At 51.1% G+C, this 16,540-nt stretch overlaps 1 protein-coding gene across 3 annotated transcripts in view; it reads left to right on the top strand.

Annotated features, from left to right (window-relative positions):
* The window catches only part of adka (adenosine kinase a), a 96,457-nt gene that overhangs the window by 18,672 nt on the left and 61,245 nt on the right, over positions 1 to 16,540 (top strand). For all 3 annotated transcript variants that reach the window (XM_076973805.1, XM_076973807.1, XM_076973806.1), the window contains one exon: positions 6,201 to 6,279. In XM_076973805.1, the coding sequence (XP_076829920.1) occupies positions 6,201 to 6,279 (79 nt within the window). The remainder of the gene's footprint in view (positions 1 to 6,200; positions 6,280 to 16,540) is intronic.

The following is a 16,540-nucleotide window of genomic DNA, read 5'->3' on the forward strand; positions in this document are numbered from 1 at the left end:
TTGGAGGGAGAGCGGCTTATCGCGGCGTGCTGCCGTGTCCCTCCACACACACACACACACACACACACACACACACACACACACACACTCCTCCTGCAGCAGGCCTGCACTCCGCTCTGCTGTTTGCTCGAACGTGTTTGCTGTGTTTGGCCTCAGCTGGTCTTGGTAGTTCTGGCAGATGCAGACCCCCCCCCCCCCCCCCCCCCCGCCTGCCTGAATCATCAGAGTACAAAGTAATCACACGTTACATGTGATGAGGATTCTCCACTTTTGGATAATTAGGCGGCTATAATGTATGTTAATACACTGAGACTTTTTTTCCCCCACTTCTTAATTTCTTGTGAAGAGAAACTTGTCTTTTTAAACTTATTTTTAAACCCAGTTTAAGGGTTCATGTTAAGAGGCAAATGGTGATGAAACTATTTAGCCTAATTTGAAAGCCTGGAGAAAGGGAGGGAGGGAGGGAGGGAGGAGAGAGGGGGAGAGGAGAGGGGGTGAGAGGCAGACAGCGAGGGGGGTGAGGGGGAGAGAGGCAGACGGGGGGGGGAGGTGGCGGCACATAGGGAGACAGACAGACAGACAGGGTGAGAGGCAGACAGCGAGAGGGTGAGAGAGACAGACAAGGATGGGGGAGGGGGAGAGATGGAGGGAGGGATGGGGTGGGGGGGGGGCAAGGAGGCCTGGAAAGTTCCAGCCGCGTTGCGATTATCGCTGCGAAGAGGCCACCCTCCTGCGGAAAGTGCCTTAACGCGGGGCTGGTGCGAAGGCGCTTGCTCCAGGAAAAGGGAATACTGATGGAGAGACATTAGCTGGCCCTGCAGTTTGGAAGGTTATTTTTAGAGACTGGCATTTAGAGCTGGGACACTCTGTCCTGCCTGCCTGTTAATGACTCATGCGGGGAGAGAGCGTCTGTGCCCGGGTGCTGCCAGCAGTAGGTCTGCCCGCTGCTCCGTGCCCGCTCCCACAGGCCCCGCTTCGGACGCCTCTGCCCCTCCCCGCCTCTGATTTATGAGCTGTGCTTTTGATCTTTCCGTGCTAAACTTGGCTTTTGCCTGTGTTGTTTTTTTTTTTTTTTTGTGCTGTTGCTTTTCTACCCCCCCCCCCCCCCCCCCCCCCCCCCCAAGGCCCGCGCTGCTTTCACACACGTCCACGGCCCCGCTGTGAGCTTTCGCCACCACAGCTGCGACTGCAGCACCAAAACGTCTAAATCTAAAAAAGTGTCGAGATTTGTTTGAACATTTATTTGCTCTGTAACGTACGTTTCCAATGTTAAACCCTATGACGGTGTAGCGGGGAGGCTGTGCGGTTCACTTGTTTATTGAAGGGCTAATGATGACGCGCTCACGCTGCCCACCTTGTTTCTATTAAAAGGGCCTTGGCCACTGAATGGCTGCTTTGTGGTCTGAGGAGATGCTTGTAAATTGTACATTTCCTCCCTGTTCCCATGTTTATGTGGAGTTTACATGACAGCTACATTAATAATGTCCTGTGCTGCTGCCACCTGGTTTGTGCATTTCCAAATAAATGAACCCATCTATTTCACCTCATAACTCACATGTGTCTGGCAGTCCACAAAGTTTATCCACATTTCTCTTGACCACCCAACAGGGGGTTAAAACTGTTCTGCTATTAATCCAAGTGCATGTATGTGTGTGTGTGTGTGTGTGTGTGGACAGGTACAACACATGCCAGCTCACTGTTGATTCCACCGCTGTGATATTTCAGGGATTTATCTCTTCTTGTCGGCAGATCAAATCATTTGCCATGGAGAAGGCAGCTCTTCTTGAGGTCAGGGTTGTATGTCAATAGCTCAAACAGATGCCACATAAATTTTTAGAAGCTAAGGCGGAAGAGTAAAGACATGGTCTCAGTCCCTGTACAGTCCAGACAGGCTGCAGAGCCAAGCTGGACCGGATCAGTGGGCCCATGACTCTGGTTCCCTATTCCACAGATCTCAGTGTACCTGGCGTGCCACACGTGGGGATCTCTCTCTCTCTCTCTCTCTCTCTCTCTCTCTCTCTCTCTCTCTCTCTCTCTCTCTCTATCTCCCCCTCTCTTTCTCTCTTTCACTCTGTCACTCTCACACACACACACACACACACACACACACACACACACACACACACTGATGAACTTATATCCATACCCACACGTGTGTGTGTGGGGTGTGTATGTGAGCTTTCGGTTCTTATTAGTCTGGGATTGAGGCTCTGCTGCACCGGGCCTCTTTGATACGGCCTGTGACGTGGTGAGCTGCCTCCTTGGTTTTGAAAAGGCGGGCAGCGTTTTGTCTGCGTGAACGCTCACTCCTCAAGTGCTTTGCTTTGAGATGAGGTGTTTATCCTGGCCCTCTTCTCTGTGCCGTCCTCTTGTCTTTGAGGAGCCTGCTGAGTTCACTAACCTCGCCACCTGAGAGTTTAAACATCTTAATCTGTTTGTTCACAGAAGCGTTTTTTTCATTTGGAAGCGCTCATTTTGAAAAGTGCTTTCACTGCACCTGTTCTTTAGGCTTCATCCTTATATTAGCAATCAACTTATGCGCTGTATGATGAGATGGTCTCCCAGTCTCCAAACTGCACCCAGAATCCCAGCGATGGCAGTGATTACTTTAAGCTCTGGCCAGAATGCCGGTCTGCTCCGGTAATCCGAAGGCAGCGATGCCGTAGAACTTCGCTGCTCTTCCCGGCCCTCGTTTGAAAAAGCTGCCGTATGCATTTCGTCGTAAAACAGTCAGGAGCAGCTTCATGAATCACTGCGTACCGAGGGCTCGCCAAGCCAGACGCAGTCTGCGATCCTGCTAGTGCAGAGTCTCTCTCCCCTCCAACTCCGCCTCCCACGACCCTCTATGAGGTTTGTTAGATGAATGATGATTGCGGCGTGGTGCCTGGTGATGGTTCATGCGGAGGGTCTCCTGGCGTAGTAACAGCCAGAGGGCGGCGGGTGCTTTCGCTGGGAGCGTGGCATGCGTTAGCCAAGACCTGTGCTTCCTCTGGTAGAGGTCCTGTTCACACACAGGGTCACGGAGGGAGCCCAGTCTGCCCGGTGCCGGAGTGAGTGCCTCTTTGTTCTCGTTTAATCGTATCCGGTCCTGTTGACAAACACAAAGTTATCGGAGTGGATCAAAATATTTTAGATCTAATTAAACTGTGATTATCGGGCTTCAAAACCATCATTTGAAAGAATACAGAAGATCTGACCTGGATTTGTTTAGTTCCATATTGTCTTCTCAGGCTTGTTGTCTTTCTCTTACGTCCTTATGTGTCTCGCAGGGTTATGTTTCTAACAACTGTACATAATAAAATATAGTTGTTAGCATCATCAGAAACAACAGAGGCCCTCATCATAGCCCGAGAAAGGTTTTGTTCTGCCATTCTGAAATGACACCCTTTTCTCATCTTGATTTAAAATGTCTAACTACAAGCACATGTGAGCAACATGCGCTTGGCTTTCATCTATCTGACATTTAAGTGCATTCTTTTCAACCCTCGTAGTATTTGTGGTGAAGCATTTCAAAGCAGACTGGCTGACATTCCTCACTGTGCCCTCTTTTTTTTAAGGAGTGAACATTTGGTGTTCTTTCAGATGGGAACTCGCTCTTTACACTCGTTTAGAGGGGGAACGCTTTGCTGCTCACCCCGTGCACACGCCGTCGTACTGTGGGACGCAGCGAGCGGGTCGCCCAGCGGAGCTGGTCCTCCCTTTGCCGAGCGGAGCCACGTACGGGGTGAACGATCATCGCAATTTAGTCTCTGCCGTTTCCGTCCGCTGGCCAGCCGTTCGACATTGGGTGAAATGAGGATCTCGCTTGGCTTGGTGGGAGGGTTGGAGAGCTGTGGTGCAACGTGCCAGATGCACCAGCCACGGCTGAACAAGAACAACTCCCCCCCCCCCCCCCCCCTCTCCGCTCATACACGCCCCCCCCGCGTTGGCACCCAGCATGCATCTGGATACCTCTCTGCCCACCTCACCACCACCACCCCGGGTGGGCGCTTGTCAGGCAGAGGTGTTCTTTAGTCATCGATCAGCGTTGTGTTCAGCTGGAGTGAAGCTGTGGTGAAGAGCAGCAGCCGCTCCTGCACAAGCTCCGCCTTTCCCCGCGCAGGCTCCGCCTTTCCCTGCGCAGGCCCCCGCCTTTCCCTGCACAGGCTCCGCCCTTCCCTGCACACATACTGTTTGTTTGGTTAAATTGCTTGTCTCGACACATCCACCGCCTCTATTCATGCTGCTGTACAGTTCATAAAAGCCAGTCGGGTGTTGGGCACTGGTTTCTGACTTCCTGTTGTGTGTAGCTCTGCAGTCCCACCCTCCCCTGAGCTTCTAGGTACACACTTCTGCTTTCTGCCTTTAGTAGGGTGTGCACGGGTGGAGATGTTGTAAGTTTAGGTGTGAGTGTTCTTGTGTGAGTGGTATTGTGTGGATTTTGGTGCGTGGGTGTGTGTGTGTGGCGTGACCCTACTTGGGACTGGAAAGCAGAATTTTTCTGAATTTTGTTGAAGGTTGAATTCTGATCGGTTGACTATAACATAAAAAACTACAAGAGCCTTGTGTGTGTGTGGTTGTGGTTTGACTTTGCTTCGTTCAGTCCCATGAGCTGTGGTTAAACTGGTTAGTGTTTGTTTTGTTTTTTTTTTGCTGTTTCGGAGGAAGTGTCTGTCGTTCCCACACTTTGAAGAGTCCTGAGCCTTCACTTCAGACAGGGGGCGCTCTCTGCTTCCTCACTGCTCGTACCCCATCCGCGCCAGGGTGCGTCCTTTAACTGCCCTTAGCTCATATTGAGACTGATGTTAGTGCAAGTCATAGTGAGGGACACTACTTACCATTATGTTCAGAATCGAGAGCACATTTTTTATTTAGATTTTTAATCTTCTGTGACCTTCAGTGGTTAATGTTTTTCCTTTGTACACAGTCACACACACACACACACACACACACACACACACACACACACACACACACACACACACACACACACACACACACACACACACACACACACAAACACACACACACACACACACACCTCATATTCACCAAGTCACACGCGGATGAGACACGTGACTGTGTGCCCAGAAGGTGTCAGTTTACAGGAGCTTCAAACGCAGGAGCGCGGCGAGCCAGACCGCAGCACCTGGGGAAGTGGTGTGGTATCTTCAAGACTCCCCGCACGCCGGCTGCTCCCGCCTCTGCCTTCTGTTGCCAAGCGTGTGACGCTCATGTCGTGAAAGGAAGCACTTAGCTGTGTAGTTATGTGTGATCTGTCCTCGCTAAAGCAGAGCTCCTACAGTTCCTTCCCCACCCCCACCCCGGGCGGGAAGTGTGGCCTGACGGCCTTTTCCTCCTGACTACACTGTATCTGGAAGAGTGAGAGACGGGGAGGAACTGACTGCGTCTGCTCTGGCCAGGGCCGGCCCGTTTGCAGCCCAGTCGCTAACGGAACCCCCGATCCGCTTCCCACGAATCACCGTGCGGTCCGTGCAGCCTGGCGCACGCCACGCCGGGTCCTGGGTTCTGTCGCAGCTCCCGCTCAGGTCATGGGGTTTACGTGATGTTCTTCATATTTCAGGATGTGATGTGGTTGACGGGTCCGCACGCATGTGCCTGATCTGAGCGGATGGATGAAGGAGGAGTTAGCGCCCTGGGTTTTCTGGCAGGTCCGTAAGGGAGCTGCGCGTGCGTTAGTCACGGGGCAGGACGAAAGGCCACCTGACCTCTTGGCTTATTTGCATGCTACAGAAAAACTGTCTCAACGTGTTAAGTCATGTTTTTTTCCCTCTGTAATGAGGCCCAGTTAGGGAGCTTTGTATTGTTCGTGCGCGCGTGTGCGTGTGTGCACGTGTGCGTGCGTGCGTGTGTGTGTGTGTGTGTGTGTGTGTGTGTGTGTGTGTGTGCATGATACGTGCAGAAGTACAACGCACATGCACATTTTTAGATGGCTTCGCTGCCCTCCGGCACAAGGCTACAAGTCCTCTATTTCCTGTTTACAGTGTATGAGGTTTCCTGTTCTCAGTGTATTTCCACTGGTTAACATTGTGGTTTTGCAAAGATGCTCTGGACAGGGCCTGTGCAAACACACAGCGTTCATCTTTGTCTCAACCTTTGACAATTCATCCCAGTGTATGTTGTGTGTGTGTGTGTGTGTGGCTGCAGTGTGGGTCAGTTTTGAGTAATCTGTTTTGTCCTCTTCCCCTTTCATGCTTCAGGTTTGAAGAGGTCGTGAAGAAGTTCAAAGTGGAGTACCACGCCGGTGGTGCCACCCAGAACTCGATGAAAGTCGCCCAGGTTCGTCTTCCTGCGCACACGCTTCCAGCACAAACGGCATGCTGCCATCTGGATGAATCATCGCTAAGCTTTGATCTCTGCAGACCACAGTTCCTCAAATAAAGCAGAATTCAAGTTACAGGCCCTCAAGTCACGCTTGTCTAACTGTGTCACGCTTGTCTAACTGTGGAAAACTGCAGAGGCGAGCTGCAGAGAGATATAGATCATCTTATTGGGACAATATGTTTGGTTAGCGATTACTGATGTAATGCAGTCAAGGCTGACAGCCTTTTTCCTTAGAATATAAGCTTTATAAGCTCTTCATTGTAAAGCTCTGTCTAGAAATGCTGTAGCAGAGTTTTTTAGTGTATGACCAATTGATTTTTTAGGTGTAAGTGTAGCATTAAACTGACTGGCAGCTATTAAAGTGGAGCGCGTCGTGGCCATGGCTCTAACTGCGGAGGCGGAGGGACGCGTGACGGCGTGCTCCCTCATCGCACGCCGTACACGCTGCCTGTCTCCAGGCAGACGCGGTTTAAGGACCAGGGACTGAAACAATTCCCCGTCGCCATCGCTGTGGAAATGAGTCCACAGACCCCCTCAGCACAAAGGTGAAGCGCACGCGGGCAGCCGCGTGGTCGGTGGGCTCACGTGACCCACACGTGACGTCTCCTCTCGGCCCCGCCCCCCAGGCGTCTAGGCAGTGCGGAGATGGGAGAGTTCTGGACGCCCCTGCGTTATCGAGGCTCTCGTGTTTCCGTTAAAGAGGCCCACAAGTTCGGCTCTCCGGCAGAACCAACGGTGTTCGTTTGGAGCCAAAGCCGCTGATGATATCTTAGCCTTAAAAATAGACCCAGCTGGGGGGTCATGGCTAGAGCCGTCCGGGTCATCGCTAGGGCCATTCGGGTCGTCGCTGGGCATCCTCCAGGGAACGCAACTGCAGTTTCATTATATAATTACTCAAATCCTCACCAATGTTGAGTACATGCATTCAAACTCAGATCTGTCCTGGAAGGACAGACAGAACCGATTACTCATTTCATCTTGCACTGGATGTTTCAAAAAAGTTCATTTACCTAAGTGGATTGTGAGCAGACGCCCTTGTGATTATGCCTGTCCTGTCTGACACGGTTCCTCACCTGTCGGCGAGACTGATTTGCGCGTCTGAAAGGCGTTCCGTTTGAAGCGGGTCGTCTGCGGCGGGCCGCACCCATGTGTGCCGCGTGAAGCAGCGGCTTAATCAGACAGCCGAGCGTGGCTCTTCAAAGCTCAGCCGGCGCACGTGCCAGCCCCGTCACGCGGTTCCGAGCCTCCTGAGATTAGCGCCACGGCGGCACCCGGAACGCCGGGAGCACCGGCACCCGCGTAGCGGTGACGCGGAAAACGCGAGAGCTTTCAAGCGCAATGACATGGGCTGCCTTCGGAGCCCACATCAAAGCAGGCGGGTGGAGACGAGGTGTGCTCGCCCCAACCGACGCCCCCCTCCCGCTCCGACCGCGGTGTGGGAGGCAGGAGGCTCCGCTTCTCCTGCCTGTCCAAGAGATGTTGCTGGACGGCCCGCGAGCAATCACTCGGGCAGACGTATCGCCTTCTGCATCATCTTTCCCCACCTGCCTGTAATCTGTTCTCTTACTGGCTGGCTGCGAAATCAGCTACCGCCCCCCTTTTCTTCTCCGGCGCTCTTTTACAACTCCTCTTCTGTTTGCTCTTTTGTGTTATGGTGGTGTAGCTTCATGTCCTCGCCCAAACACTCGGAAGAGGAGCACACAGGAAGCTCTTCCCCAAAGACCAGCTGTTAAATCATTTCCTCCTGTACCCGTGCTCTCTCTCTTCACCACCATCGGAAAAAAAAAAGAAAAAGCCACGGGTGTCATTTGAATTCTATTAATGGCTGAGCTCTAAGCCTCTCCGGATGGCTCTTTGATGTGCCTGAATGGGGGGAGCGTGCGAGAGACGTGCGGTCTGTTCCTGTGTGCGCCCCGTGCCCCTGAGGGCCAGGGCAGATGAAGGCTCTCACCTGCTAGGGGGAAAAGCCATCTCTCATTCTCTTTAAGCGGCACGGCGGACGTAGCCGAGCGGCTCTGGATCTCTGCACATCAAAGCCGTGGCCAGGGATGCGCTCGCCCCTCCCCGCCTCGCGATCGGGTTCGCCCGCGCCGACTCCCGCGTTTGGACCGGCCCCGCTTGGCCCCCGGAAAGCAAAGCATGTTGGGTACGTTGTAAGATGACGGAACAGGTTGAAGGCATGAGAATCTTCTGTTTAAACCAGAGGAACGTAACGCAGGCCTAAGTCTGGCGCAACAGGCCGTGTCTCCTGGCGGGCTTTGAGCCGAGGCGGTCGGGCCGTCCGTGCTGCGGGGAGGATGATGCACAAGGAGTCTTCCTCCGCCCGTGCCTCCTGCAGCCGCACAGTCAGTCACGTGATTAGCAGGCTAGCAGGGAGCAGTCTTCACACTGCAACAGATTTGTGTTCTGTGAGTTTGCGAGGTATACACACCATAGGCTAAAGGGAACCATTTGCTATAAATCTGTATTTGGATTCAGATTAACATGGCATCCCCAGGGGGGCAGCCAAACATCCTACAGACGGTGACCAGAGAGCTGCATTATTGTTCAGTGCCTGTAGGAGTAGTGAGAAGCCGTGAAACAAACGAACTTGCATTTGAATGCGATCCAGTCATGGTACCCAGCAGAGGGCATATGTAGTAGTCTTAGTCAGACACCATTACTGTGGCTTCACGCGGAAACTTCAAATGGTGGAAGTTGGGGCGACACCAGCGGCGCCGCTGTTGTAAAACTACTTAATGCTGTTTGAACACGAAGGTGTTTTTAGAGCGTCACAGTTTAAACTTTTCAAAACCGATAACAGCAGCGCATGCTTACGAGACTCGGCATTTGGAACAGCTTCTCCCGAGCACAGGGGTTGGGGTGCATGTAGCTCGTGTAATTAAAACATTCTGGCATCATTTAGACTAGCAACTTGTTGAGAAAAACATCTGACTCTCGCTACATGGTATGTGCCAAATGAATTCAGCCTGTCACTGTCCTTAGTTATACACAGTGTCTGCAATGTTCCTGAGGTCAGTGCAAAGATCTTTAACACCTCGCCAGACACCCAGGAGGAAGTTTGCACAGGTTGCCTATAGCGATGTCTTTGTTTCCGCAGAATTTCACACCTTCTCTTTGCTTTTTTTTTTTCCATGCAGCCATCGCTGGCCCATGTCTCCTTTACAGATTCTTTTCAGGAGTGGTGATGGGGCCCAGCCTTGGTCTCGAGCACCAGAGCTTTATGAGAAACACATGTGTGCTGTGTAGTTGGAACTCCTCTACGCAGAAAATCACTTTGCTGTCTTCGGCACACAAAGGCCTTTCCCAGTTCATATTTTTGCATGGAAACTTAAATTGGGGAAAAGTTGGTGCCTGTAACCAGACATCAAACTAGAAGACCAAAACGTTCCATGAGCTCATATTTGACTCGGCTTGGTGTTTTGCTTTCTTCTGAGTAAAGCTCAACGTCCAACCGACTTCTCTTGATAGATAGTTTAGATCTTTTTTTCCTCTTCTCTCGCTGCAGACTCATGTCCAGTCGAAGGGTAGAGAAACGCCGAATGTTGCAGACGTATGTATTAGACGGACCCTGGGCACTAAAGGATGTTTCAGTGGAAAATTCTGGAACCTCTGCAGAGTGTTAGGCTCCGAGATCCTATAAACAACTGGGAGAGCAGGGATCCCTAACCTCTTGGCACTGAATGGCTGCATCTGTCTCCTATGTTCCCTTCTGCACAAGTCTGAGATTGTCTGGAAACTTTTGCCGTGTGATTGTATTTCAGACAACACTGTTGGGAGATTTAGGCGTGCGGGAAGCTGTGTGCGTGTAAAACTCCTCCCCCGTAATGTCCGCCGACCGGTTTCTTCGGAGGACGGCTTTGGTGAAGGCCTCTTTGCCTCCAGTGCGGGGCACGGGCTGATTAATGACCGGGACACTGCGGCAGGTAGTGGGGAGACGGCGTCGGGGCTTGTGAGTCTCAAGTCTAGCTCTGCCATTAAGCACGTTCCTCCACTCCATGGACGCAAGGTTAATTGAACGTTAACATTAAAAGCCACTGCTGGTTTTCAGACAGCTCACTTGCCAAGGACTGTTTATTTCCATCCTGAGGAGGGGAAGGGTCACAGACAATTAAACCCCTTGAAAGTGAGGGGCGGCGGCCGTGGCCCAGGCTGGGTTGCGCACCTCTGCCTTCCAGCAGAGCAGTGAAGCAGCAGCCATTTCCGTCTGCTCAGGGAAGAGCTACAGGCTTCATGAGAACAAGCCACTTACAGGTCACACCCACAGCTCTTGTGCGAGGGAAAAAAAAAAAAAAAAACTGACATCACACCTTTTCCTTTTTCCTCCCCTCTCTGTTTCTTTCTCTCTCTCTCTCTCTCTCTCTTTCTCATTTTTTCTCTGTTTCCTCATTTCTTCCCACCCTCCCATGTCCTCATTTACTACAGTAGTCACAGGAGAATGCCCCCCCCCCCCCCCCCCCCCCCCCCACGGTTTAGAGGTGGACAGATCCGTCTGTGGCCAGAACACACATCCACTATCAGAGCTAATGTTTCCCCACTGGTGCTGCTGCATGTGTGAGTGGGCACACTGCAGTTCCCGCCAGCTCTAATCTGGAGTGGGATCAGTTCAGAGGCCCCACAGCAGGGAGCCTCTTTCTCTGCGAGCGCTCTCGTTCAGCAGAGAGCTCCTCTCTTATCTCCTGACCTCTTCATCTTGCAGGCCTTTGGTGCACCCTCCACTGCACGCCGTCAAGGGTGCGTTGTGTCGTCTTCAGGCTAATTCCGTTTTGTATGGCTATTAAAGAATCTTTATTAACACGTCTCATGTTATTAAAACGCGGTTGTACGTCCGTGCGCGCCGACAACATTCCGTCGGCCGATTGGACGGTTTAAATGCGAAGCCACGCGTTGTAAAGCCCAGCCGCCGAGCTGTTTAACGTGACCGCGTTAATGCAGCGTGTGTTGTGAAATCGGGCAATGAAGTGACTGTGCAGGGCCCCTCCGCAGCTCGGAAGGTCCTGATTAATTGATGAGGATGATAGTCAGTCTGCCCTTGAAATTACACTCTGGTCACTGTTAGTGCAGATCACCATATAGGCCTTCTGCTCCTGTGTGTGACATTTATGCTAGACAATATGGTACAGCATTGTTCCAAAGGCCACAGGGATGATTCAGGCCTGAAGCTGCTGTGGAAAGGTTAGAGTCGGTGTCACGGTCGCACGCACGTGTGCGAGCACACACACACACACACACACACACACACACACACACACACGCGCGCACTTATAGAGACGGTCGTTCCCGACGTGACAAATGGTGATGAACACAGAACTCTTAGATCCTTCCAGCACTTAGTGTTACGTGACATAGCGAAGGTGACGCGTCCCCCCGCATTATGAATAATGATTAACTGCAGGCGTGCGGCGAGCAGGGCTTGCTGGGGGGGGGGAGATATAAATAGACTCTGTCTTTTGTTCACTCTCCCGCTATCGCGCAGAAGAAGGGGCCGATTGTGGAGGAGAACGCAATGAGGCGAGAAGAATATGGCAGAAAAGGGACCTTTCCTCTCCCGGCTAGTAACGGACCCACAATGAGAAACTTGTCACCGATCATTTGCATACACACAAGCATATTCAGAGATACAATATGGTTGACCTTTTTACACGCAGCGGGCGCGGTGTGTGTGAGCAGCAGAGCGCGGTGGTTGTGAGCAGCAGAGGAGGAAAAGGAAGGGAAGAAAAAAAAAAAAAGCCATCCAGTGACTGAATAGACAGCTCATGGTTTATTGCCAGTGGTTCAGAGATTTATAGGCATCTCCTAAAGAGATTATAGACAATGCCGATAGACCTACAAGGAGCTTGTGGTTTATTACGTGGGACATTTGAGAAATCCTGCTGCAGCGGCCTGGTGGGCTGATGACCTCATATCTTCTCAACAAGGCCGATGGGGAGGGTTGTTTATTTATTTATTTATCACTCCATTAAAAGATGCAATTTTAGAGCTTAAAGGACCTTGTGTTCTTTTAATCGTCAGTAGATCTAGGAAATTAGATAAGCTTTTATTTTAATTGGAGACCAAAACAGGTCTTGTTTTTTCTCAATATAAGCAACTCCAGAGTCAATCAATGGGTTTAGTTACTGGTAATGTGGTCGTAATTCTCACCACTCCCAGAGTCAAATTGACTGCAGCTCTGAGTCTTAATTAAAGAATGTCTTTATTTAGGATCGGCCCTGTGCGCCGCAGTGTGCGGCTTTGCGGCACGATCCAGCCAGAGAACGAGGAGGAGGAGATCGGCCCTGTGTCAGTCTCACACCCAGAAAACCCAGTGTCACGAGTAAACCACTGATAACATGCTGCCTACAGACACCGGCTGGGGCTGTGTGGATTTCCATATCACTGCGTTTACTCCCAGAGACGCGCCCGTCGCCACTGGGGAGATGAGTAGAGAGGATAGCCGGTCATAAGTATGCATTGAGATGCTTGTTGATTAACATTAGCGGCTGCAGGGAGGGAGCAGAGCTTGATTTGTGTCATCTTCCTCCCCATGATTTGAATTTAGATTGAATGAGACATATTGGCATAAAATGTGTGTGTTTCAAGTCCCGAGGGTGGAAAATGTAGCTTTCTCTCTGCTTCCACATCCTCTCTCTCTCTCTCTCTCTCTCTCTCTCTCTCTCTCTCTCTCTGTCTGTCTCACACACGCACACACACACACTCTCTCTCTCTCTCTCTCTCTCTCTCTCTCTCTCTCTCTCTCTCTCTCTCTCTCTCTCTTTTAGCCTACTATTGTTTTTGGTAGCGTTAGTCTCTTGCTTGCTAGGGCCTTGACCTACATTTCCTTGGGTTTCTGAAAGGAAGTGGCTGAAGGCTGGCCCAGCTTGGCCCTGTCACTCCTGCTGTAATGCTCTATTCTACAGGACGATGAGCTTTGTAGTCGCCCTCTCAGTATTCATGACACGCCACCTCGCTAAGCACCCAGGGCCCCAGTGGGTCTCATAACTGGAGCGCTAACAAAGCTGTTCACTTGGCATGAGGACGGCCTCCTGATATAGCACAGACAGTCCTTCCTCAGTGTCCCTCTCTGGGCAAATCCCATTATCAACGTCGGATTTTTCCTCTTCCTCGCTCCGGACGTGCTCTTTTCTCTTCTGTCGCACTTCGGACCCTCTTCACGCGTCAACCCTCGCAACCGTAGCGCTTTTCCCCCTTCGTTAACATCTCCGTGTTTGTGGACGAATGTCCTTCGCACGCCCGCTGGGTCAGCTGCTGTGTCGTCACACTCTCCATGTCACGTCAAGTGCCCTCTGAGAGCCCGGAAAATCCAGCCTCCCTCACGTGGCCCCAGCTGAAGCTGTGAAGCGGCTCACGTGGCCCCGGCTGAAGCTGTGAAGCGGCTCACGTGGCCCCGGCTGAAGCTGTGAAGCGGCTCACGTGGCCCCGGCTGAAGCTGTGAAGAAGCAGGTCAGTCCCCGACTTGGCAGGCCCGAAAGGCCCAACGGCCCCTCAGGCTCCGAAGCACTGCCGGGCCGGTTAGGCTCGGCCGCCTCGCGTGGCCGTCTGTGAGAGACTCTTTGTCCAGCTCTAAAGAGGAGTCTGCACCGGCGCGTTGATGGATGTGGCCAGATGAGCAGCGGTTCTGTGGGCCCACGTCCATCAGGCTCATTCCCCACAGTGTCTCAGCCGTGCGTCCCGACCTGCTCGTGGGACTGCAACACTCAGGCATGTTCTGGGCTTGTGCTCGCACTCGTACAAAAGAGTCCCTGAGTAATCCTCAACGACAACTGGGACACGAAGATGTGGAATTATTACCCTCTCGGATCTTAGCTGAATGAGCTTTAACGGTCCATTGTCTGCTGTTAGTTGTACACAGTTTTGGCTGCCAAGATGTTGTTTTAGATTATTTTTTTTATTATATGATTATTCCACATCAAGATTCTCTGAATGACCTCTGAAATGTTCCACTGCCCATCCACATCCCAGATTAACCGATGTCTGCTGCGTAGTGATTACATTTAAAGAGCTTTTTTAAAATTGACTTCATGAAACTTCAGCACCTACCGACAACCCATTCTCAGGTACAGGAGAAATGGGTTATATAAATTTTGGATGATGAACATATCCCACTATCTAGTAGTTCCAGTGCCGGTCTTTTAGTCTTCCTTTTGACTTCCCAAAGTGACAGTGTGGGGAGGAGTGTATGGAGGCGAGTGTGAATCTAAGTGTTGAGTGCCTGTGAAAAATGAATGGGACGAACTGACAGGAGCCTGGTGACACACAGCAGGTGACAGACAAGATACTAACAGGAGGCTCCTTCCCATCTCACCCAAGCAGCCGCACCTCCCCTGCAGTGCGGAGAGCTGCCGGGGGGGGGCGGAGCGTGGCCGGCCCGGGGATGCTGGAGCCTTCCTGGGATTGGGCTCCACGGGCGCAGCCCCCCGAGCTGAGGCCCGGCCCCGGCGCACCAGATGGGTCCGCCTTGTTGTTGCTGACACAGTCACTTACGCCATTCCATTCCTGGGGCTTTTTTATTATTAATTTTTTGGTTGTATGGTGGTATGAGTGCGGTTAGGAGAGAGTGATGCATTTAGAGTTGTCTGTGTTTCTGCATGAATGCCAATTACAATGACATAAAAATAAACGACTACCACTTAACAAATTATGCACACAGTGTTTATGCATTGACATATCATTATTAAATGAATAGGTTAGACAATCAAGCTCATTAATGGAAGAAGTCTCTATCATTTTTTTATCGACCTAAGTAGTTGTAAGAGGTTACTGGCCCCCAGAGGGAATGGTACATTCTCATCAGACCAATCCTCCCATTCTACCTTTAAAGCCATTTAAAGCCTGCTACTTCCATAAAGGATAATTATAAAGGATAACGAGTGATAACCATATTGGAGGGGTCTGGTTGTCCGTGTGACCTCGTAAACAGCAGCCATGGCCTTAATTGCCAAAAGAATATCCTCCCTCTCCTTTCTCGTAGTTGCCGTACATGCTGGGCGGGGGGGGGGTTCGGTGCGAGCCGTCATCCGACTCTCACCAGGACGTCATCGCAGAGCTAAAGTCACACGTTGGCGATGTCATCGCTCTGTACTAATAAAGTCCACTGAGCCCAGCTGGGCTGGCGACCCGAGATGGAGAAGCTGAAGAATCCTGACTCTGAAGGGGAAACCAGACTGACTCGGTCAGCGTTTAGAGGGTCGTTGGCTTTTAAATGATGACAGGAGTGTTGGACTTTCTCTTGAGGACACAAAAGGAATTTTGGCTGCCCACAAACGCTTGGTTCCTCTAGCAAAATGAGACCAAGACAGGCCCAGCCTGGCAAGAGGCACTTGGTTTCCTGGTTATTGAAAGGACCACCAGGGATGTGGGTTTTTTTTTTTTCAGTCTGGTTTTAATCTCTCAGATATTCTCAGTAAAAGAGCTGGCTCGAGGGAGAAATTCACTGCCACATTGCTACAGATGACTTTGTGCTTGTCATTAAATGTGCTTAAACAAATCTCATCTCTGGACATTTTTAAAGGGATTCATTATTCAGTTGCCCTTCAATTTACATTGCATGTAAGCCGAGAATGACCTGTTTTTTGTGTCATTGTGTCTGCACACTCTGCTTAAAATCAACTATAAATACTGGCCCACTTTAATAAAATTCATTTTTCTTGGTTAGGAATCATTAGATATCTCACTCAAGACTGTTGAAGGTGACAACAAGGACAGTAGAATTGTACCATCCATCATTCTGTAGAAAAATGACCCAAATGCTTCTGGAATCTCTCACATTGTGGCCAAATCCCTGAAGGGAAGCATCTCAGGGCAAGATTGGGGGGTGTGGGGGGGGGGAGGTGTTTAGCGTTTTGCAGTGTGTCATAACAGCTGCTGGACCTTGACACAGTTATAGCAGAGATGAGTGGCTGATGTCAGCACCCCTGTCAACGGACTCCTGTCCCCTGTCACATGCCTCTGTCTGCTTGCACCATACAATTTGTGACGCTTGCTCTCTGGAAAAAAACAATCTGTGGTGTTTAGTCTTGTTTACGTCAAACTGCAGATTTGATCCATTGCGTGAAAAGCTATTGAACTGCTTACACTAGCAGATTGTTGTCTTGGGTAATCATACATGTCTTTCTCCGCAGTACTGCCTTTGTAATGCTGGGATATCCCTGATACCAGAGTTCATTGGTGGCTGGGCTATCACTCATGAGCTGACAACCTGTCACTTGCATCCATACAT

The sequence above is a fragment of the Brachyhypopomus gauderio genome, chromosome 15 (genome assembly GCF_052324685.1).
Source record: "Brachyhypopomus gauderio isolate BG-103 chromosome 15, BGAUD_0.2, whole genome shotgun sequence".
Lineage (NCBI taxonomy): Eukaryota > Metazoa > Chordata > Actinopteri > Gymnotiformes > Hypopomidae > Brachyhypopomus > Brachyhypopomus gauderio.